Source organism: Cannabis sativa, chromosome X (genome assembly GCF_029168945.1).
Source record: "Cannabis sativa cultivar Pink pepper isolate KNU-18-1 chromosome X, ASM2916894v1, whole genome shotgun sequence".
Taxonomy (NCBI): domain Eukaryota; kingdom Viridiplantae; phylum Streptophyta; class Magnoliopsida; order Rosales; family Cannabaceae; genus Cannabis; species Cannabis sativa.
Window position 1 is genome coordinate 69,324,208 of NC_083610.1, and position 25,235 is coordinate 69,349,442.

Below are 25,235 nucleotides of genomic sequence, written 5' to 3' on the forward strand. Positions count from 1 at the left end.
AATCTATTCATGATTCTAGTTGATGTTGTTTTGTGGTTATTTTGGAGTTATGCATATAGGAGCTGAATTTGAAGTTTGAGCTTGAGAACCATTAGTTTTCCTAAGCTTTAATGTGTGAAATTATGTGTTTTTTGAGCTAAATCTTTGTGTGATTTAGGCATGAATTATTATGAGATATATTATACTTGCATACGCTCTGTTTTGGTCTTAGAAACCAATGGCATAATATGTGTAAAGTTTAATGTGATTTTGTGCATGTTGTAAGTTGTTAAATTTGGGTTTTCTGGGTTTTTAGGCCCAGTCTCCACGATCAAATTTATGGTAGTTGCAGCAAGGCTTTACCCAAAATAGGGGATAGCCCTTTCCTAGTTTGATCGTGGCGACCACGAGGCGACAATTCAATTTTTTTTTTCATTTTGCTTTGGTTATAACTTTTGACTCCGAACTCCGTTTTAGATGTTCTTTATATCGTTAAAAAGTTCGTTACAAGCTCTATTATTTGTTATATAGTTGGAGTCCTAAATATGAATAATTATCTTATGATATTGAAGATTAACCCTATTATGTTTTAAACTTGGAATTGTGACTACGGTTACCGGGACTTGTTCGAGATCACCTATGGATTAGAAGTCTCCTCATACTTTGGAATCCAGGTATGAAAGCGAACCCTACACTTAGAGTATAGCGCGGTGGCACACTTATATATTATGTGGAGAATTTGATAAAAATGTGAGTTGGGATTATTTTCCTAAAGTTTCTATATTTGAGCAAGTGTTAAATGAATTATATGTATATATATCAAGAGTTATGTGTGTAAGATAAACACTAGCAGAATAGACCCTTGTGAGAGCATAATATATGAATTATACATATATGATAAGAGTTGTGCTATCAAAGCATAACTAGGTTATACTCGGTAACCAAAACTAACAGAAATCCTGATAAGGCCTTATATAGTAAATAGTCGTGTGAGCGTAACACATGGTGTTTATACAATATAGACTTAGGATGTGGTGGCATTATCATAAGTGCAATGGCGTGTTATATTAGTGTAGGAGCATAGTTATCTACACATTAGCGTATTAAATGTGATATATATTATATGTTATATTTGAGTTTGATTATGCTTTCTTGTTGAGCCTTGGCTCACGGGTGTTCTATTGTACAGATAAAGGTAAAGCAATATTAGGCTAGTCATGAATTTGAGGATTTTGTTGATGAATTGTACATATTTTAGCCAAACTAAACTACGAGGATTGGGTCCAATAGGAAGATTGTATAAAAATCTCACTGTCACTTAAATTAGCTTTCATGTAAACAACTTTAATATTTTATAAAAGATTTTATGGGATCTAAGATTGTATTAATATTTTGGTTTAAATTAGAAGTTATTACAAGTTGTTTTTAATTATGAATTATTATGTTTTAATTCACTTGGCTTATTAGATCTCGGTCAACGGGATTAACACAATGTAATCACGACACGTGGTGTTCCTTTAATTAGGGCGTTACATACAACCACCACAACTGCCACCTTAAAGCTCTGGTTTACACCAAAATACTAAAAAAATGGTCCAATATCGACAATGTATTTTTAGGTATAAAAAATGAGAAATTTTGCAAAAAAAAAATGAATAAAAATTGTGGGAAAATGTGATTTATAGGTTGAAGGGGTGGTGGTTGAGAGGGTTTCGGCTAGGTTTACTAAGCTAAAGGGTTTGGTAAAGAATACGAAATGTGGCATTTGGCCTCGCTGAAGTGTTTTTGAGCCCCTTCGACATCGGTTATTATGTAGTAACCGTCGCCATAGGAGTCACAAAATCGTGTGACCCCTATGGCATCAGTTATTACATAACAACCAATGCCAAAAGGGTTTAAAAACTCTTCAGCAAGGCTAAAAGGATTTAGCTTCCCTTTTTTTATAATTCAACTAAAATAACCGCCTCTAAAGGCTAATTTTATAGTAGGGCAGTTACACCCAAACACCGTACTATCGTCAACTGGCTAAGGTTGAATAGCTATGTTTTAAGGAGCGGTGATCAGAATTGCCCTAACGGACTGGGCAGTGTGTTCGCGCTAGAGAGAAATGGGAGGGAGAATCACAAGTGATTACTCTACAAATATATATGTAAAGTGTATATGAGTACACTGTCCAACCCCTGCGCAAAATTGCCATCGCTACCTTCGACGATCCCACAACCACGTGAAATTCCACCCTGAACCCCTCCACAACTGACGAAACCCCTCTCTGAATCCATCACCTCCAACGAACCCTCAAAGGGTTTTTTTAAGTTAAGCCCATTTTTATACTCTCTAACAAATTATGAAATAGTACAAAAGAAACGATGGGAAAAGAAAGCTAAAATTTAATGTGTTAAAAAGAAACTGCCCACAGTTACAGTAGCGAGAGTGGAAGGATGATTGAAAGTATGTGTTAAAATTTAATGGTGTGTTACTGAGTAGTTTTGGTACCTTTCAGCCTACTAGAGAACTGGTTATTTTTCCAGTATGTGGTCTAAACCCTTCCCAACCTGTGAGGAGAAGGAAATAGTTGGTTGTTTCAGCTGTGCTGAATTTAGAGAAATTTGATATTATACTAGGATTGAACTAGTTTGCAAGGTGTAATGTAACTATAAATTGTAAAGGAAAAAAATGGTAACCTTTGAATCAGAAGGGGAAGACCCATTTTGTGCTCGTGGGCATGGTTCAAGGGTCCCGAATCCTATTAATTTTACTAAGTAAAGTAAGAGGTTTGTTATGGAGTAGATGCCTTTTCAGAAGAGCCACCAGGGTTATTGATAAAGTGGGAAATTAATTTTGAATTGAATTGATATTGGGGGTAAAACCTGTATCTAAAGTTCTGAATTGGATGATAATTGTATAATTGAAGAGGGTAAATATTTTGTTGTAGGAAAAAAAATGTTAGGCTTGAAATTGCTACTTTGAGTATTTTCTTCTGGAATACGTCAGTTTTGTTGTGAAGGACAAGAATGAAACTTTACAAGTGTGTATTGATCGTTGGAAATTAATTAAATACATGATGAAGAGTAAGTATTCTTTTATCAAAGATAGAAGTTATGATGATTAATTTTAGGAAAGAACCGTCTTCTCTGAGATTGGTCTTCGATCTGGTTATTACCAATTGAAGATTCAAGAAAAGGGTATTTCTAAAGAAGTTTTTCATACCCGATGACTTCGTGATGATTTCATTAATGATATTCTGATTTCATCTAAGTCAAGAAGGCATTTGAGAGGAAATTTTTGGATGGTGTTGTAATGATTGGGAGCCTAAGCTTCACGCTAATTACAGGAAATGCAAATTTTCTGACTCTAAGTAGGTTTCTTAGAGTATGAAATGGATATAGATAGTATCTTGATAGATTCGACAAGGATTAAACCAGTTCAGAGTTGACTTCAATCCATGTTTACAACTGAGGTTAGAGGTTTTCTGGAATTAACAGAATGCTACAGAATATTTGTTGAGGGATGTTTACACTCTTAGTGGAATTAAGTTGAAAGAATTGAAACAGAGGTTAACTATTGTACCAATGTTAACATTGTCAGACAATGAGGATAAATTTGTGATTTAGAGTGACCCTTCTAACAAGAATTTGATTATATTTTGATATAGTCCAGGAGAGTTATTACCTGTGCTTTTAAACGATTGAAGAAGTGTGAGTAATAGTATTTCAGTTATTGAATTGATAGCAGTAGCTTCCGTCTTGGGAGTTTGATGCTTTTACCTGTTTGGCAAAAGTGCGAAGTTTATACAAATTATGGGAGCCTCAAATATTTTATTATTTGCAAGATTTATTAGGAAGAATTAAAATGGCCCAGCAGGGTGACTTTGAATTACTAGGGTACAAAGAAAGATTTGGGACCGGTTCGACAAAGGACTTTTTGATTTTGTCTAAAGGAATTTTATGATATGAAGATAGGGATTGTATACCAGTCAGATAAGGATATTGAATAGACGATTCTGAATGAGTCTTATAGTATGTCATACTCTTTACACCTGTGAGTAACTAAGATATATCACGATGTTTTAACCCTTTGTTAGATGTGAAAGATGACATTGTGAAGTATGAATTAGATGTCCAACTTGTCAGCAAGTCAAGGAATGGTAGGGTTCTATGATTCTATCTCGGTAAGTAGGAACAAGTGTACAAAGTCAGTACACTTTTCTTTATCAAAGCAGAATATAATCGGATTAGTGTGCTAATCTATTTGTCAAGGAAATAGTTCAAACTTGTGATGCATCAAAAGTAATTATCTCAGGTTGAGATTTAAGTTTATATCTAAATGCTGATAGAGTCTGTAACAAGCATGTGTGATAGATTTTGAGAGTTCCTAAAATAAGTTTCGTCTGCTGAATGAGTTTTCATATAATAACAGTTATTAGAGTACTGTTAATGGGATACTAATGTAGTTTAAAGATCCAAAGTGTAGAGATATTAAATTCCAAGTTGGGTATTTTATTTTTCTTCAGGTGGTTCAAATGGGAGGAACTCGAAAATCGAGAAGAAAGGAAAGTTAAGTCCCAAGTTAATCGACCCATTTGAGTTTCTGGAAAAAAGGGTAGGTCGGGTAGCTTATTAGCTAGCCATACTCCCTGCTTTATCTGGAGTTTCCAACATGTACTTCAATGTTTTAGAAGTATGAGGCAGAAGTGATCCATATACGAAGTCACGAGAATATTGAACTTCAAATAGACTTATCATATGAGGAACAATCGGTACAGATTTTCTGAACAGAAAAGAGAATGTGTTGTGGAACAAAGACTATATCGCTAGTTATAGTGCTGTGAATGAACAACAAGATTTAAAGGTGATTTGAGAGTTAAAGTCGCAGTTGCGGGAACTATATCTCGAGTTATTTGAATAAATTTTGAGGACGAAATTTCTATAAAGAGAGGATAGTTGTAATATCCCAAAAAAATATATTGATATTTTAATTGGACATATTTTGTTAAATATGTAATTAAGTGGGCATTAGAGTAGGATTATATAATCCTACTTAAACTAATTACGAGTCGATTAGGGAGATAAGAATAAATAAAGCGTAATTTATTAATTACGCAGATTATATTGGAATATGTGGGTAATCGTAGATACCATAACTTGAATAAAATATTTTCAGGGCTGGCAACTGTGGAACTTGACGGGGAGGTCAGAAATGTCATGGCAATAAAAGATGACTTGAATTGAATATTATACCGGTCTAGTTTAGAATTTTTTTTAAGTTATCGATTTGGTGGATTAATTAGGGAATGACTAAAATACCCTTAGAATTTTCTAAAATTTAAGTGTTAAGGGAAGGGGTAGAATAGTTTTTTTATAAAGTGAATCTTTTGTCTTTTAGTGCCTTTCTCTAGGCTGAGATATTACTAATAATAAGTTTATATTTTATTTAAGTCTTATGTGTTGATAAATGATGATACAACTTAGAAAACTTAAGAAAAAGTCAACACAAGTTCCTTCTCTTCTACTCTCTTGCACGAGCCTAGGAGACCAGCAGCACTCAAGGGATTTTCATAACTGTTTCTTCAATTTCTTGACAGAATTAATAAGTTCTAGGGTTGGTACAAGCTTGAAGGTAAGTTTTTCACCCTTTTCTCCTAGTTTATTCAAGTTTCAAGTTAGATATAAGTTAGGGTTTTGGTGATTTCGAGATTGGGGTGTTAAACTGAAGTTAGAATAAGTTTCTATGCTTGAGTTAGAGTTTGTTTAAGATCAACTTGGTTAGAATCAGCTCAGTTAGGGTTGAGTTAGAGGAATTTAGGATTTATAAGCGTAAATTGTACTTGACTATGCTATATTGATTAAATTGATGAATTGTTGTGTTTGAATGCTTTAAACATGTTGTATTCGTGTTATAAAACTGTTCTGTGAAGTTTGGGAACAATTGGTTAGGTTTGGAGCAAGTTTTGGGACTTTTAAGATTTGAAATTTTTGAGTTTCTAGTGTGGTGAACCAGAATTCCGGATGGTACAGGGCTGCACCAACCGGAATTTCGGATGATCAATTTTCTAGGAATCCCCGATTTTTGTATTTTAGCCATAACTTTTCACTCAGGGTGTCTGTTTTAGACATTCTATATACCGTTTCGAAGCTTATGAAGAGCTCTACAGTATGAGACACAGATTAGATCCAAAAGATATATTTTATTTTAGGGTGTTTTTACCATAAGATTTGGTAGAAAACTCTAGGTTATTTTATGCAGGTTTTAGACAGTGTTTTGGAATAGACCCTTATTGATTTACCTTTATCGTGACATAGGACTCGAAATTGTCGAGCATCGTTCCATTCATGTCGGCCCATATACTTGACTTTGGACTTGAGGTAAGAAAAGTATTAAGCACTGTTTATAGTTAATGATATGATTGTTATGGTCTCGATTATGATCGAGATCACGATATGTATTTGTTGTGACTTAACCTTGATCGAGATTAATAATATGTATTTGTTATGACTTGATGGTAATTGAGGTAATGATGAGAAACAATTATTGTCGTTTGTGAATTGTTTATGAATGAGGGAAGAACACAGTTATCACCGTTGTTGTGAATGAATTAAGATACAGTCATTACCGTTATGAGTAATTACTCTTGAAACCGTGGATAGGTTTCTTACTTATCGTTTACTTTATCGGGCAACGATAGTGACATACACAGCTTGTGGATAACGAGGGGTGAGGATTGGTAACGGTCATTACCGTTATGAGTAATTATTCTTGAAACCGCAAATAGGTTTCTTAATTATCGTTTGCTATATCGGGCAACAATAGTGACATATGTAGCTCGTGGTTAACAAGTGGTAAGGGTACTTTATAAAGTACTAGGATTGTGTGATTACAAAGTTGTGAAATGAATTAAGCATGTTATTATGTGATGAGTTGTAATCGGATACATCTTTGTTATAATGTGACTGAATGAATTTTATATTGCTTAAGAAATTAGTTTCTTTTCTTGTAGAGCCACAGTGATTCACGAGATGTAAGAATATGTGTTTATAGGGATGTAAATTTAGAGTGCTTTACAAGGCACTGAAAATATGTGATAGTGTATTGAATCAATATTTGATTAGTGTAATGATAAAGCTATTCACGGCAAGATGCTATGATATTTTTATATTGTGTAATATACGGTTTGTATAGACGTTATACTATATATGCAGGCTGAATATATAATGAATCACGAGTATGTATGTTATGTTATGATAAGAATACTTGCGTTTTTATTGCTTTTGATTTAATAACTTTTCTTGCCGAGTCATTGTGACTCACGAGTGCTTCATGGTGCATGTAAAAAGGTTAAAAGTTATGTTCAGCCATGAGCCAGAGGTCTTCCAGCAATGTACATATCAGCCGTGGTGTCTTGGCTTCTGGGAAGCAGGATCAACCTATTTTTTTTTTATCTATGTTTGGAAATATAACCTTATTTTTGTAATAGTAATTTCGTAACCTACTGTAAAATAATTTTATAAACAGGGGATCCCCGTATTATGACATTTAGTATGAAAGTTTTATTTTAACCTAATCATAAGCTTTTAATTAAACCACACTTTGTTTTCTAAACTAATAGATTACGAGAAATAAGTTTGTAAAAGCACACACGTGGCGTCCCTGAGGGTCAGGGCGTTACATATTCTCTCCTTATTCTTCTAACTCTCCAAGTATTAGACATCATCCCCTCAAATCAAATTCAATATACCATTATCCCACTCAAAGTCAGAGTGGTCGTTACCCGCAGCTTCCCATCGAGCAATAACTTCTAATGAAAAAATGGTAGGTGACCACACACGTATTTGGGTACACCTTTGGAAAAAAGTGTTGTTTCCTCCTCATCAAGTAAAATGCCGCATCTAAATTTTAAAACATAAAAATAAACTATGTCAGAGATTAAATAAAAAAGATAAAAAAAGTCTTCAAAAACCAAAAGCGTTAATGAACTGTGGTGCTGGGAATAGATGTTGACGGGGGCATGGATGTTGACGAGGGAATAAATTTTGATGTGGGAACAGAATGGGTCTCTGGTGGTGGTGTATCCTCTCTGAAGATTCAGGGTGCGTCCACCCGCTCTTCCAATGTTTGTTCAAGCTTCTCGGTCTGGTTACGCAAACTGTCCCGAGTAGGTTATCCATCACTACCCAACACCAGTTCTTCTAAATCCACAAATAGAGGCGCCTCACCTCCAGTGACGTTCCTAAAAAACTCTTGTTCATTGGATCATGGATATAAAATGGAGTACATTGTCAACTCCAAATAAGAACAAAACTATTATTACACTGAGATCAAAATGAAATAAAGAAATAAATGTGACTAAACATAAAAAATTAAAAAACTTACGTTTTTGCAAACAAATTAATGACTTCCTCCTTGCCAAGTGCCACGTCCTTACTCTCCCAGTTGACCATTCTGGGAAAGCGATGTGATTTTCTGATCGCAAATTTCTCACCAAGCTCCAAGATGGACTCGTAAGTCCAATAATGCAACGCTACAGTATATCCATAGGCCGAGTACTTCAGCTCCTTCTAAGTAATTTCCTTTTAAATCATCCTATTTATATGCTTCTTCTTTTCTACGAAGTCTCTACTCCAAGTTACTCTTAACAAGTTAAAAGAAATCTTCCCCTACGAGTACTCGTAGAAGAACTGAAGGTCGTCAGCCATTCTAATAATAAATGGTGGAACGAGGGTCTTCTCCTCTTTCCCAGTGAGAACACCCATAAAAAATAAGACCATCTTTAACTTGTACGCATCATCCTTCTCTGTGCAACTCTCAAAGACGCTGCACAGTTGGCCTAAGCCGATGGATGGATCCCCATTGAAGTACTCGACTATCAATCGGTCCAAAGTCGACTTCTCTTCAATTTTGGACTCAGTAGGTCCAGATAACAAGTTTAGCCCTGTCACCAGAGCGAACTCAACTCGGCTGAATCGACATCTCTTTTTTGCAATGCAAAAGTGCATTCCATCTACCTTATCCGACTTGATCTTATGCATGAACAACTGATGGATAAGTGCACCCAAAAACTGTAATGGCTTTCTCTCAAAGAATTACTTGAAAGGGGATTTCTCCTTCACCCTTTCCAACAATTATAACTTTGTAAATTTCGATCTTATCCTGGGGTAATACCAACTACCGCCCCGCTAAGTGACATGACCGGTGTAATGGTCTGACACTAAAAGTAAAAGGCGTGGAGCTCTGGAAGACTGCAAAAAAACACACAAAAGTAAAAGTTAGAAATTCTGTGCAAAGGCATTGGACCACCATCGGACAGTATATTGGGTCTAAAACAAATAAAATAAAATGAACACCTCAACCCTACATCGAAACTATCGGGCCCTATGTCGAACCTATCGGTATCTAACAAAAACATAAAATTTAATAAGACAATCGAGCCTTATATCGGACCTATCAGGCCCTCAACTAAACATAAAAAAATGAGAACAATCAGGACCTATGTCAGGCCCTATATCAGACCTATTAGGCCCTACTAAACACATAAAATTTTGCAAGACATGTTGAGCCCTATATCGGGCGCTATATCAGGCCTATTAGTAACCTAAACATAAAAAAATAAGAAGCTATCGAGTCTACTATCGGGCCCTAACCTAAACTTTAAATTTTTGAGAAACTATGGGTCCCATTATCGAGCCCTACATCAAACCTATTGGACTATTGTCTTCAACATTTAGACCTTTCAACAAAACAAAACTCTTGGGCCTGAATCTGACCTGCATCAGGCCAAAATCACAAATTCTCGCCCAAAACACATTTTCTCGTCTAAAAATCTCAAAAGTCACAGATTCTCACCTAAAAACCTCAAAAATCACATATTCTCTCCTAAAAACCTCAAAAATGACAGACCTAACCCTAACTCTAAATGCTTTAACCGTAAATCAAGAAAAAATAAAACGATTAAAGTTCAAAAAAACATGAAAATGAATATTACCTTTAATGACGACATTGTCGGTGTTAGTTTCGTGGGTCGTGTCTTCACGGTGGTCCGTGGGTAGTTGGTCGCGAGGTCGAGGTGGTCTGCGAGTCGACTCCTCTGGGTAAGTTTACGGAGAACGAGAGAGAAAATGGGAGAAGAGAGAGAGAAAGACAGTCGTTTGAAATGAGAGAGATAGAATTGAGTTTTTTGAATTGTTAACTTATTCTACCAATATAGGTTAACCTTGGTTTAAGGAATTCATTTCTTCCAATAAATGCATAGAAAGTTAAATTTCTCTTTCTTTATTCATTTATCTTTTATTAATATAGTAATAAATATTTATTTTCATGATATTTTATTTTATTTTAAGGTCTTTTTTATTTTTACACTTCTAAATATTTTTTTTTTGCATTTTTACGAAATTCTATATAAAAACTCCTATTGCAACTAGCGCTGCAACCTAAATCACAACAAAAAATCGTATAGAAACCCCTATTTTAAACTAGCCCCGCAACCACTTTAGAAACCCAAACTATAAATTTGAAAAAAAATTAAAAAAATAGTATATGGGATAATTCCCCTTTATTTTATTACTTAACAATATTGTTATTTTAGTTCTATTATTAAACTTAAATAAATAGTAATATTTAAATTTTAAGTATTTTTATTAAATTATATGAAACTCGTAATTTAATTATACTAATAACATTATGACATTTAGGTACCACTAATGCATTAATTATCTAATAATAATAATAATAATAATAATAATAATAATAATAATAATAATAGAGATTCCCTAATATTCTTTACTTCATCAAATTAAATCATAAATTTAAAACAGCACCATCAACACTTCTTCTTCCTCCTTCTATACGCTTCATCTTCTTCTTCTTCTTCTTCTTCAAACCACTTTTACCCAAGAGAGAGAGAGAGATCTCCATAGTCAAAGCCTTGAATCTCCAACAGCCTAACCTTAACGATGCAGCAAGGCGATTACACTTCTCTCCCCTATTATCCTCCTTACAATCAATTTCCAAACCCTAATCCCAATCCCAATCCCAACCCCCACCCCCACCCCAACCCCAATTCCGATCATCTTCACACTTCATTCGCTTCCGCCCCACCGTTCAACTCCGGATACGCTCCCAACGACTACTCTGCTTATCCCCAAAACTACCCTGCTTATCCTCAAAATCCCGATCCTGCTCCTCCCACTGCTCCTTCTTACACCCCTCCTTCAAACCCTAATTTGCAGTCCTTCAATTCCGCTTCTCAGGCCACTTCTTTCCCTCCGTTTGAGGCCCACACGCCTTATCAACCTCCGACCCAGCAGCAGCCGTACTTTCCCACGTACGATCAGCATCAGACGCCTCCTAATTATGCTCCTACTGCAGCTTCCGTGCCTTCAAATCCTAGCCCCACCCCGAATTCTCAATATTCCTCTGTATATTCCTCTTCGTATGGTCAATCGGGAGCTTCGGTGCCGCCCGTCTACGATAACCCATATGAGAATTCTGTGAAATACGATCAGGGTAGTGGTTATTTAGATGATAGATACGGAGGTTACAACCAGAGGCCACGGTCCGATTTGGGATCGGATCTGTATGGAAAGCGATATGATTCGGGTCGGGACGATGGATTCGGAGATGGAGTTTATGCTTACCAAGGGAACAAGGTTGAGCCGTATGGGTCTAGGGGCACTGCGCCTAATAAGTCATCGACTTTGTTCGACGATTATGGGAGATCGATTAGTTTCTCTTCCAGTAAGGATTCGAGTAATAGCTCGACCAAAATTGTGAGAGCGGTCCCCAAGGCGGAGGTACAGCAAGACGTGAAAAGTGGGGTTCAGAAGTTTCGGGTTAAGCTGTTAGCTGAAAGTGGAGGACAGAGTACCATGGACGTTCTTTGCCAGGTATGCCAGAGAATGCGCCAATTCTCATTCTTTTATTTCTCTAATAAATTATTCATAGCTGCTCTGATTTCTAGATAGCTAAAATAGAAGACTTTTTTTGCAATGTTTTTCATCATGTAAATTCCCTCTTTTAGCAATGTTGTTATGTTTGTCTATGTAACATCTTGAAACTGTTTTGTTAGGGCTACTGCTATTAATGCTGTAAGATGATACAATTGTTAGGTCATCCTTTCCTTTCTATGATTAGAGATAGTGGGTATAGAACCATTAACTAATGATGGTTGGAAAGTCAGTACTTGGATTTAGCTGCTTATGTCTGTTTAATCTTTTGTTGTTCACTTAAAATTTAAGAGTAAAGATCTTATTGATGGTTCCGGGAGATGCTCTACTGTCGCCTATGATTCTTCCAGTCTAGTGCAAAGTTAACGAACGACGCTGACCAGGCTTAGAAATTATTGTTTGACCACATGATATTGCTACTTCGTTAAATAATTGTGCCAATTGCTTTGACATAAACTCTTTTTAAGTTTAATAAATGTCTTCTATGTTTCTTGGGCTGAAAGCTTTTACTTTGTCACTACCTTTTTGGGGCTAGTTATTAAAGATCTTTTGCTTGACTACTTTGTGAATTGTCTTCTATTGAGGTTGCTAGTGGCTAGTGCCTTTCTTTGCCAACTCTGAAGAGTTCTGGTAATATTTCCCTTATTGGGGAGTTATAAATTTGAGATTTTTAATTAAATGAATAAATAAACTTTCCTACCTCCCCTTATTTCATGGTTATTTATTTATTTATTTCCACTTTGGTTTCTTTTAATTATGAAGCTTGATTTCCTATTATTTGATGCTTTGTGACACCTATCTATTCTTCCTTTCATGTCACGTACATTTTTAACTGATGTTGATTTCATATTCATCTTGATATTTTTGGTGCTTCAGATTGGTTTGGATGGAATTCGCATGCTTGATCCTAATACCAGTCGGACATTAAGAATATATCCCCTTGAAACCATTACTAGATGTGAAGTAAGTTTGTGTATATGTACATATAATATGTATATGTTCTACAGTATGTTTCTTCTTATTATTATTTTGGTTTGTGCTTCTATATATAAATGTGTATTCTTTTTCAAATGTCATACAGGTGATGGATTCATCTACCTTGGCATTTTGGTCAAAGAGCTCTGTAGACATTGAGCCAAGGCGTATTAGACTCCAGTCAAGTAGTTATACAACCAACACTCTTTTAGACACTGTTACTGCTGCAACTGTACAGGTAAGAGTCTTTAGGAACTAATGAACAAATATGATCTAGTAGTATATTATATTTTTTAATTAACTGGCTTGGTAATCATTGACATAGATAAGAGTCTGTTTGAACCTTTTCTTTTTTCTGAAGTAGTCACTTGACTGGTTTGGTAATCATTGATGTAGATTAGTAATTATATATGTTTTAATTGCTTTTTACCTGAATGCCTGAGCTTCACTGGTTATACAAGTCTATTTGCGCTCTTTGTTCTTTTGGCATTTTTCCTTGTGCTATAATTTGATGAAAAAGGAATCATGTTTTGGTTTCTCTTTAATTTTTTTAAGTAGTGTTTTTTATAGGCGGGTAGATAGTAGAACAGTTGTGTTTAGGTGATGTCATATTCGTAGAAATTAGTAAACATAATTATCAATGGACAATTTCATGCTTTCTTTTCCTTCCCAAATTTGAAACTTCCTTTTTATCGGAAGCACGTGTATTTCCTCTGTCTCCCTATTTGGGATATGCATGCAATTTTTAGTAGGGCCCACTTTTCAAAGACTTTTATATTTCCAGGTGAAGGAAATGGGTGGAAGTATTCGGCCTTCGGAGTCTTTCAAGATGAATGAACAGTCTACAGAGAAAAAGAAAGGGTTTACAGATTGGATGAACTTAGTGAAGCCTGTCAATGAGGAGAAGGATCATTGGGTACTTTGTTTTCTGGAAGCATTGTAGTATTTTTGCCTTTTTTTATTGTCATCCAACATTTTTGGAATTTTGTTTTTGTTAATCGCAGTGTTGTTTTATTTAGGTCCCTGATGAAGCAGTTACAAAGTGTACATCATGTGGAACGGATTTCGGGGCTTTTGTGCGCAAGGTTGCCTTTCATTTTAAGTTGTCTTCGCTTTTTTTTTTAACTTTTTAAGTTGAGCTCTGACTTTTATTCTATATCAGCATCATTGTCGAAACTGTGGAGACATTTTCTGTGATAAGTGCACCCAAGGTAGGACTGCTCTTACTGCTGATGAGAATGCCCAACCTGTTCGTGTTTGTGATCGATGCATGGTAAGTAACATTAATGCATTTTGCTTTTTAGTCAAGTATAGGGTTTTTCCTTTTTGTCTTTGGTGGATTTGGGGACCTAACATTGTAGTTAAAAAAAAGTTTACGATGCTTTTGACAATAATATCACTTTCACGAATTTTTATACCAGTAAAGAGCGTAAGTCATCAAAATGTGAAAAAAGTCAATTAGATCTCTAATCTGATTTGCATGCAAGTTATTTAGACATATTTGGATATTGTTGACGTGCCCTTTGGAGTTCTTAGATTATGTCGTTAATGTACTCTTGTAGGCTGAAGTTACTCAGAGGCTGAATAATGCTAAGGATGTCGCAAGTAAACCGGCAGGATTGCATAGCCATGAGGATCTTGCTAAGAAGCTTCAGGTAGTTAATGTTTATGCAACTGTTCCTTTTGCGTCGTGCGCTAGGTTCTCTTGTTTCTGCTTCATTTAATGTTGCCGATGCCAAATGATACGTTGCTTGGATATATTTTCTCTTTTTGTTTTTTTACTTAAATAACTGATACTTTGGGAAAGAATAGTTAGTCAATTATCTGTAGTTGTGACATAAGCATAGTCGTCCATTATTTGATTTAATATGTTCCAATCTGATGTTTGGCCATTATGACAGGAGGAGATGGAGAAGAACCGCAAGTCATCATCAGGTAACTTTGTTTTCCTTAATGGCAGTTGATCATTCATTATTGTTAGAGGCACGTTCTGTTTTAAGGCCAAGTTTGTTTTAGATTGATTTTTTTTAAAGCCAAGTTGGTTTTAGATTAAAAATGTAATTAATTTTTTGCTATGCGCTGGAATTTGATCGATTAATTTATAAATTTGTAGGGTCAAAATCAGATGGATCAGGGAGGCGGATGAGAGAAGTTGCCTGTCCTATTTGCACGGTCCATTTGCAGGTTAGAAAGGTTTCTGTGTAATTTTTTTCCTGAAAATCATCTTCATATGCTGCTGCTTATTCAGCAGCAGAGAACGTAACATGCGGATGATGATAGTCCAACAGTGCAGTGACATTTTTTTCTCTTGATGCAGGTTCAAGTTCCCAGCTCGGGTTCAGAAACGATTGAATGTGGAGTTTGCCAGCATCCATTTCTTGTCAGTTCTCACTGATCTTACACATTTTTTTATGGCGGGAGGAAGGTGCTTAATTTGCTGTTGGAGTTTCCAGTTGAATATGTTATAGCATTTTTATTGGTTCTGTTTTTTAATCTGATGGCCTCTGCTTCCACATTATTTAGCGTGTGTACATGGAACATTTGATTCGAAAGAGTCCCATCCATCTACTGCTAAATCAACTTATTTCTTTTTATTATTATTATTGTAAATGGCTGTTTATGTGGATATTAATATATGTAAATGTTTTCAACTAACAATTTGTGGGTGTGTTTTTAAATTATCAATGAACTGATGAAATGATATTACTCGTTTAGTATTACTCATCAGAATAATATTAACAATCTCGATAAATAATGTTTTTAACTTGGTTGGACTTTGTATTTTGTAGCTTTTGCACACCTATTCACGAATTTTAGATGCCCATGTATTTTACTTTTAAGAAAGGCTATGGATATAAATATTTATTTTGTTTAGGCTGCATTTGGAGTGTATCTAGTAATTATTAGGTGTATTTGTTTAATGAGGTAATTAAATAGTAATCATGTATGTAATTAGAATTAATTGAGGGATTTAAATTTTCATCACTTGTAATAGTAATTATAAATTATTTTTATTATTATTTTTAGAGGATTAATTATTATAAAATGTATTTTTATGTAAATATGAATTATTTGTTGACAATGGAAATAAGAATAATATCCAAAAACAAGTATTTAAGAGTAGAATGGATGAAGAGGGAAGTAGTTCTCTTATTTGGTATTAGCAATGGAATTGGAAGGATAGAGAAGATTCATCAAAAAGAAAAAAGGATAAAGAAGAAATTAATTGTTCAAATTATAATATTATTTTTTTTTTGATGTAATTATGATTTTTTAGTTTAAGAATAAATATGACATTTTATATTAGAGTAATTTGTGTCATAAATACTTACGTTTAACTTCTAATTATAGACAAATAATTAAATTTAATTATTTATCGTAATAATACTTAAGTTATATTTTTGGATCTTTCGTAGGCACCTAGTTGTTATGTGTCAAGTTAATGGCTTGATAGTCCTTAATTGATCTAAGTTATTAAATTTTTAATTTTTATTTGAAAATTAATTTAAATATACCAATAAGAAAATAACACGTGTATAATGACTTGACGATAGGTACTTACGGAAATTCTAAAAATATAACTTAAAGATTATTATTTTAAAAATTAAATTCAGGTATTTATCTGCATTAAACTAAAGTATTTACGTCACAAATTACTCTTTATATTGAAGTACACAAATATGTCGCTAAATTTTGCGACAAAATCAAGTTACTAGGCATTCACTAAAAAAATGTAAGTAAACATTAGAAATGCGCTTCCACGATGCCCATGTTAGAGTGTCGCAAAAAGTCACTTTGTGCGATAAATTAATGCATCACAAAATAATATATAATTGAAAAATTGTTTTATAATTAAATTTATTATTTTGTGACCATTTGCAACACAATATTTGTTAAAGGCATTCTTAAGAAATATTGTAAACTTTTGTCGCCAATGATTTATTTATAAAATATTAAATTTTTATTGATTGTGATATTTGACATTACTAAAATGTGTCGCTAAAGATAAACTAAAAATAATACTAAATTTATGATCATTATTTTTAAATTAAATTTTTATTCAATTATTAAATTATTTTTAGTGTGTTTTTAATTTAGTTCTACTCTTGTTTGGATCAATTTTACGTTTTTTATATTTTATTTTTGCAGATTTAAAATAGAAAAAGATTAGAAAATATCAAAGAAATAAGATGGAAAAAATATAAAAAAATCTTACAAAAAGATGATCTATAAAATAGAGAAAATTGTGCAAGAAAATAAAGCTGAAACTTTGCGCCTAAATTAGACTATGTTGTGATCAAATTTTAGAGAAAGTAAAAACACAAAAGTTTTAGATCTCTCTTTTATCTTTCTAAAACATCTTAAATCGTCCAATTTCGAGCAATATTGAGAGAGAAAGCCAAAATACTATCAGTCAATGCAGCAAAAAACTCACGGCCAAATAAAGGGGGTCATGCCTAGGCATGGAAATCCCATGCCGCGGCCCGCCCCTTCTAATCCCAAGCAGAATATGTTTTTTTTTTTTCAGCGTTTTGCATCTTTTTTTATTATTATTATTTTTTTTGGCTATAAAAGAAGTGAACTTCAATAGTTTTCAACAAGCAATCAAGGAGTACAAATTTTGGAGAGCAAAATTGATCGCAAAGGCGTTTTCAACGGAGTTTTCAATATTCTTTTCTTCTTTAGTTTCTTCTCTTTTCTTAAATTAATATGTGGGAATTTGCTACGATGAACGTGAGTAGCTAAACAGTTCATTAGGGTCTGGATGGAGATTATTTGATATTAATTTTTGGTTTTAATATGATTTAATTTTTCCTAAATTTCTATGTATTCTATTTCATTCGTACTTAATTACTTTTAATTGCCTGATCACCAATTAGAAGTCTATGATTTTGATGCGAGATTTAAGAAGTGAGTGTCGATTATGCTATAGTGAAATAGAACTGAATTTTGATATAGGACGAGAGTACCTACATGGTTTAGATAGCTTATAGGGTTTCTGTGTTTAATGCATGTTACATGTTTAATTTATCACGAGAGTAGAAAATTTGCACGTAATTGAGGTTTATATATCTGAGAAGACTATGAATTACTTTAGTAAACTTGCTATTGCATAGAAATCGGTAATAGGAATAGAATCATGTTAAAGCATAATCAATAGATACAACTAAAATCGAAAATCCTAACTTTTATTCATTGTTAATTCATTTATTAATTTACATGCTTCTTACTTTCGTTGTTTTTCTGATTTTAATTTTCTTTTAAAATTTTATTTAGCCAAATAGAAGTAAGAATTTAATTTTAACATACTTAACTACAATTCTCGTAGGATCGACCTCACTCTTTGTGAGTATTACTTGTTAAAACGATACGTATAGTGTTGAAATTACTTGTCTAACAAAATCAAATTTAAATGTCAACTTTAAAATAAATGTCATGAACAACCTATGAGCTATCCTCTTTGGAGACACTTTATCAACATGTATCACAAAAATTATGCAATCAAACCATTCATCATTACCATTCCTCAAAGGGTCTTGAAATGCTAATTTACATGGAAATCAAGTTGAGTTTCTTGGAATATATAGGAGGCTTTAAGATGCTATTGTTATAATCATAGACTCTACTTGGTGAGAAAGTTTAATCAGTAGTTTAGAGCTAGAAAAAATATAGCTGATCATCTTATTATCCATTGATAATAGAGCCAAATGTGACCCTTTCATCGTGTAATATAGGCTTTTGAAGGTGATCGGTTCCATATGCAAACACATCTATTTCCTCATCTAAGATTTTTGCGGCAAAATTCCTTCAGTTATCACTCCAATTACACTTAACTCTCTAAGTTAAAATGTTTACGGTAAAACCTTCCAAACTATTAAACTACTTGTAAATTTAAGGTCTCATCTATTTTATACAATTAACTATATTTTATGAATTTGAAAATTAATATTAGGAGGATAAGTTTTCTGTAATTTTAATCGTAATCTAGGATTGAATTTTAGTTTCGAACCAGTTTTTCTACTTGATTTTGCATAAATTTGAAATTATATATGTTTAGATTTCTTCCAGTCTTTTTCTCAGGTGAAGTCGCCAAAATTTATGGTGATTCTCTATCTGGCTTAGTTTCTTTTTAGTTGGTCTGCTAGTTTGGTTGCTGGAAGTTGTAGTTGAAGAAGGTGGTTAGTGAGGCTGAATGGTTACAGCAAGATGTATTTTTGTAAATTTTTGTTGCTAGACTGTATAAATGTTTGTAGGACCTATTTAATTCATTTGTGTAATATTTTTTTCATTTAGTATATACATGAAAAAAAAACCTTACAAAAAAAAGGAATTAAGAAAATGATACACAATGGTACATATCATCTATTAAGAAAAAAAGAAAAAGAAAAAATAGGAGACATTAATAAAATAATCTAATAAAAAAATTAAAAGATGACATAATTAATTATCAATAAAAAGTAATGAGAATGTAATTGTAATTATATTTAAACATATTTTAGAAAAGGGTAAATACTATTTTAGATTCTGTGTTTTGCAAAAGTTACAGATTGGACCCTTTATTTTGTTAAATGACAAAATAGACCTTATATTTTCTAAAATGATAAAAATAGGACCCTGAGTTTAATTTTTGATAACGTTTTGTTTTTTTAATATAACCAACATGATGACAATTTCTAACACGAACAGATACAAAAAATGTAAACAGTTTTGTCATAGTATATTTAGATCGGATTATTATTAAATTTTATTTTGACAAAAAATCAACTTAAGGTCTTATTTGTACTATTTTAGAAAATACAGGATCAATTTTATAAAATAGATAATCTAATTATTAATATTTGCAAAATACAAGGTTTAAAATAGTATTTTCTCTTTAAAAAATTACACATGACAATAAGAAAGTATAAAAGAGAGTTTTTTTTTACACTCCTCGTTAATACATTCAACTAATCTAATCGATATTATATATTTTTTTATAAATAAAATTTAATATTTGATATATAATTAAATAGAATTTAAATAAATTTAAAAATATAGGATATAATTTATATGAGACTTTTTTATTTTTATACTTTAAATTAGTTTTTTTTTTTTTTTTGTATTTTTTTTTTTAATTTTTTTTTCTTTTAAATTTACAGTTTGAGTTTCTAAAGTAATTGCAGAGCTAGTTGCAATTACTTTAGGTTGCAGAGCTAGTTGCAAAAATAATTTATATGGAGAATTTCGTAAATAGTATACGAGGTAACTCTCCTTTAATAAATAGTCTTAATTTAAAGTGTAAATAAGAAGGAAATTAGAAGAGGAGTAGTACGTCTTGTCGTTTTCCGTTGTGTTGTTACTTTCATCTTAAATATTATCAATAAATAGAGCCAAAAAAGACGATATTATATTTTGCGCCAAAGTTGGCCTCACTTTCCATTTTTATTCTTTTGGATCCTTTTTGAATATGAGAACCAATGAATTAAAGCCTTGTAAGGAGGACTGTTGTGAATATTAATTGAAGTAGAAAACTACGATTGTGTCCCCTATCAACTTTCATATTTTCACTCACATTTATCCTCAAACTAATTAGTTACATGAGAATGAAGGTAATGTATATATGTATACCAGGATTGTTATTGGGCAGCCGGTAGCATTAGTGTTGTTTAGTATTTTTTATAAGTGGTACTCTATAATTAGTTAAAAATATATTTTTAAAATTATTTTTTTTAAATTATATGAGATCCGCTACTTAATTACAATATGACACCAAAAAATATACTAAGTACCAATAATTCTTTAATGTTATGGTCAAAGTTACTCGTGATTTCGTCCATTAATTCTTCAATGTTTACTCTGTATTATTTATACTTTAAACTTATTTTATTATTTTATTATTTATTTTATATGTATATATATATTATAAATTAATATTATAAAGGAATATATGAGTAAATATATATTTAAAAATATAATATTTGAATGATTAGAGAAAAAATAAAGAAATTAAAAAAATAAAATTTTAAAGATGTATTTTAAAAAGTAGAGTAAAAAAGCTAATGTGAGTGTTGTAACGATATTAGTTTTTTTTTTCTTCTAGTTTATATACTCATACTAATGTATTTATGTTTGTCTTTCAAATTTGGTGGATCATAAAAAAAAAATATTTTTAAGTTTTTATTTGAAAAAATGATATTTTTCAAAATCAATAAAAAAAAATATATAATTTTAAAAGAAGAATTTTTTTTGGACCCTCTACTAGGTGGGTCTTAAGCATAGACCTAGGTTGCTTAGGACCGAGCCTAGTTCATAGATAAAATAAAATAAAATAAAAGAATGTTGGATAAATTCATTTCTTTGTTTTTTTTTTTTGAGAAACTTATTTTTATATATTTTTCTGAAACACTTATTTTTATTTGTAAATTATGACTTACATATGAATATAATTTATCCTGTCAATCGTTAATGTCTTGTATAAAAGCAACTTATACATATATATTCATACTAGACAGATGTTACATGCCAAGTCACGTATGTTAATTTTATTTTAGTTTTTAGTTTTTTTAATATCATAATTTTAAAATTAATAATATTCAATGTAGTGATAATCAATGAAATTTGAAAGCATAATAGTAATTTAAATAAAAATAAAAATTACTATTATACTTTGTAATAGTAATTAAAAAAAATTATTATTTGTCCTAAATTTATCTTCGCAATTAATGAAAATACTTATCTGGTTAAACTATCGAAACATTCAAATTTAATTTAAAATAATATTTAAAATTTAACTAATTCTAAATATCAAAATTTGAAAATAATTTTTAATAAAAACATAAACAATATGAACAAATTTATTATTAATTGCAACACTTTAGGTGGATTAATTATATTTAAGTTTAACTAACTCTTAATTTCTCATAAACTAAGAATTTTATTATATAGCCACATTTTGTATAGAATAGATATAAGATGAACTCTGAAATGAAAAACGAAATCTAAAGAACTATCTATAAGAAAATTTGGACGATCAAGTTACTCTTACTTATTTTTAACCATTTGATATTGAGCTCAAGTGACCAAAATAATAAAATGTGTGGGGGTCATATAAAAAATGTAATCTAGAAGCTTCTAAAAAAAAAAATTCTCTCTTCAATCTAACAAAATAATATTTTTAGAATTTAAGATGCCCAAAATGGCAAAATGTGTTTCCAAAAGTAATAAATAAATTAGATACCTTTTATCTTAATGGTGTGTTCTCACATCCAGTTTCCTAATAATTTTTTGAAAAAATATATTTTATATAGAATAAATTAGACAATAATTGTTTTTAGTGTCACCCAAAAAAAAAAAAAAGAAATTTGATTTTATATACTTAAAAAATTAAAAATTTTTATTATTAAACCAAAAATTTAAACCCTAAAAAAATTATACCTTTTTTTTTCAAAACCCCAAAAATACCCCCCTCACAATTCTCTCTCTCTCTGCATCATCTCTCCCTCTCTATCTCACCCCAACCGCCCACCCTCACCACCACCTCCGACCTTCATCCTCCGACCTCCGACCCTCACCGCCACCTCCGACCACCCGCACCAACACCCCGACCCAGCCCCACTCTCTCGGACCGCTCAAAAGTCGCACCCCGAAAACCCACTCTCTCTTCCTCTCTCTCTGAAATTGCAGAAAAAAAAATTGCTCCAGGTCCGATGGTCGGACCATGGGTCCGATGGGGTCCGACCAATCGGACCCATCGGACCCATGGTCCGACCATCGGACCTGGGACAATTTTTCTCTCTGAAAACGCAAAAAAAAAAAAATAAATAAAAAAATTGTCCCAGTCCGATGGTCGGACCATGGGTCCGATGGGTCCGATTGGTCGGACCCCATCGGACCCATGGTCCGACCATCGGACCTGGAGCAATTTTTTTTTTCTGCGATTTCAGAGAGAGAGGAAGAGAGAGTGGGTTTTCGGGGTGCGACTTTTGGGCGGTCCGAGAGAGTGGGGCTGGGTCGGGGTGTTGGTGCGGGTGGTCGGAGGTGGCGGTGAGGGTCGGAGGTCGGAGGTGGTGGTGAGGGTGGGCGGTTTGGATGTGAGATAGAGAGAGAGAGAGATGATGTAGAGAGAGAGAGAATTGTGAGGGGGGTATTTTTAGGGTTTAAAAAAAAAAGGTATAGTTTTTTTATGGTTTAAGTTTTTGGTTTAATAATAAATTTTTTTAATTTTTTAAGTATATAAAATCAAAATTCCATATCTGTTATCATTTGTTGTAAAAAAGTAATAGTTACTCAATTGTAACTTTAATAAATGGAGAGTTTTGATTTTTAAGTTTTTTATTGGCAAAGTTTAAAAATATGATTTTTTTCCTTACAAAAAAAAAAATATGGCTTTCTGTTATGAAAAAGTTATTTTGTGGGAAAATTAAAAATATGAAATAAACAGTTTAAGATATCCACTCATATCTTAGTAACCCCTTCTGACTAAATATTATTTTATAGTCATAAATATTATTTTTGCTATAATATCACTAAATACTTACCAGTAAAAAATAATTTTGTTGTGTACTGAAGTTCTCCCATCCTCTCCTCAACTAAAATTAATTATTTAACAAGAGCTAGCCTCAATTTAATTTAACATCTATCATTATTTTATACTCAATTATTGTTATTTTTATTTTTTTATTTTTTTCTAAAAGGTGATCTACTTTTATGTATATATGTGTGGTTGGAAAAAGCTACATGATACATCAATGTTATATGTAAATAAAAGGGAGTAGAAATTACTGTAGAGAGTACCTTTGCTATGGTCCCAATGTTGCTACATTTGGTTGGAATTATATTCATATATTAAAAATGTATAACATTGAATTTGGGAGAGGTGGTGGGGGTGGAAGAATTAAAAGTTGTCAACTACTTTCAGAAGAGTCAGCAAATATTGATGTTCAAGTTTAATAAGCCTATTCATTAAACAGTTGTCATTTTCCTAAAAAAAATACTCATCAACAATTTTAAAATTTGAAAAGTTATCCACTATAGTCCCATATTATAATCAAGTTCGGTCCTGCGCATAAGTGAACTAAACCTGTACCTAGAGCCCACCTAACTTAGAAGCCTAAAAAACTTTTCCCCTTTGAAATTACATAATTTTTTTTATTGATTTTAAAAAATACAACATTTCCTTTAAATAAAGACCTAAGAATATTTTTGGAATAATTACATAAGACACAATTTTTTGTAAAATATTTACATTTTTACGTTTAAAGAATGTTTTTTTTTACATTTTTACAGTTTTCTAAAAAATAACACGAAAATAACATAAAATCAACAAGAAAACAACATAAAAGTAACATGAAAATAACATCAAAATAACAACAAAAAAAAAAACAAAAAATAACATACATATAACAAAAAATTAACAACAAATAAACAAAATTTCAACATAAAAAGACCGAATTTTATGTAAATAAAATCAAAAAAATCGTAAAAATGTTTAAAATTCCGTGAAACCGTATTTTTGTTGTTTTTTTTTGTTGTTTTTGTGCATTTGTGAAATTAACCCAATATTTTTTCACTATAACCTACTAAATTTTAGGGCCAGCCCTTCACTTATTTCACAAATATACAAATATAATAAAAAATATTACAAAAATACAATTGTACAAAATTTTAAATATTTTTATAAATTTTATAATTTTATTTATAGAAAATACGGTCTTTTGACGTATTTTTATGTTATAGTCTAATTAATTTGTTGTTGATTTTTTGTTATTTGTATGTAATTTTATGTAATTTTTTTTTTATTATTTTTGTGTTATTTTTATAAAATATTGTACAAAAGTAAAAATAAATTTTTAAGCCTAAAAATATATGAAATTCCGTATTTTAATATTCCCAATTTGATTATTTAATTAAATGATTAATTAAATGCGGAATAATAAAACTGGTACTGAAAACAGTTTTCTGTAGTTACAGAATGCAACTCCGTAACTCCAGAGAAACCCAGAAAAACAAACAGTGCATAAAAGTAAAAACACACAAGATTTTTGTACGTGGTTTCAACAATCCTTTCAGATTGTTACTAGTCCACGGGGCCACGCCCAGAGATAAGATTCATTAGATCGGTATCAAAAATACAAAGTAATTGACTTATGCATAAATAGACTCCCTCTTATTGTATGCCGCAAGCTTGATGTATTCCACCTACTAACCGAATCTTGATAAAACTCCAAGATCTCGAACTCCCTTCGATCACCTTGAAGAGTGCTTGAATCCTCCCGATTCAAGGCTTAAAGGCTATCTCCCGAAAGCCTATACAACCATCTCCCGAAGGTTGTGTGCTTGTATCCTCCCGATGCAAGACTTCAAAAG

General features: G+C 32.1%; 1 protein-coding gene across 1 annotated transcript; it reads left to right on the top strand.

Moving 5' to 3' along the window:
• Positions 1-10,737: 10,737 nt before the first annotated feature.
• On the top strand, positions 10,738-15,654 carry LOC115714343 (protein FREE1). The gene is made up of 10 exons (XM_030643021.2): positions 10,738-11,855; positions 12,792-12,878; positions 12,997-13,128; positions 13,675-13,806; positions 13,910-13,975; positions 14,053-14,163; positions 14,453-14,545; positions 14,792-14,825; positions 15,004-15,074; positions 15,208-15,654. The coding sequence occupies exons 1-10, from the start codon at positions 10,923-10,925 to the stop codon at positions 15,283-15,285; spliced, it is 1,737 nt and encodes a 578-aa protein (XP_030498881.2). The 5' UTR covers positions 10,738-10,922; the 3' UTR covers positions 15,286-15,654.
• The last annotated feature ends 9,581 nt before the right edge of the window (positions 15,655-25,235 follow it).

Excerpts from the sequence above, each read along its gene's own strand:
- LOC115714343 (XM_030643021.2), top strand. The coding sequence starts at position 10,923 with ATGCAGCAAGGCGATTACACTTCTCTCCCCTATTATCCTCCTTACAAT. Across the intron at positions 11,856-12,791 it reads CCATGGACGTTCTTTGCCAG|ATTGGTTTGGATGGAATTCG; the intron begins GTATGCCAGAGA and ends TTGGTGCTTCAG. Across the intron at positions 12,879-12,996 it reads AAACCATTACTAGATGTGAA|GTGATGGATTCATCTACCTT; the intron begins GTAAGTTTGTGT and ends AATGTCATACAG.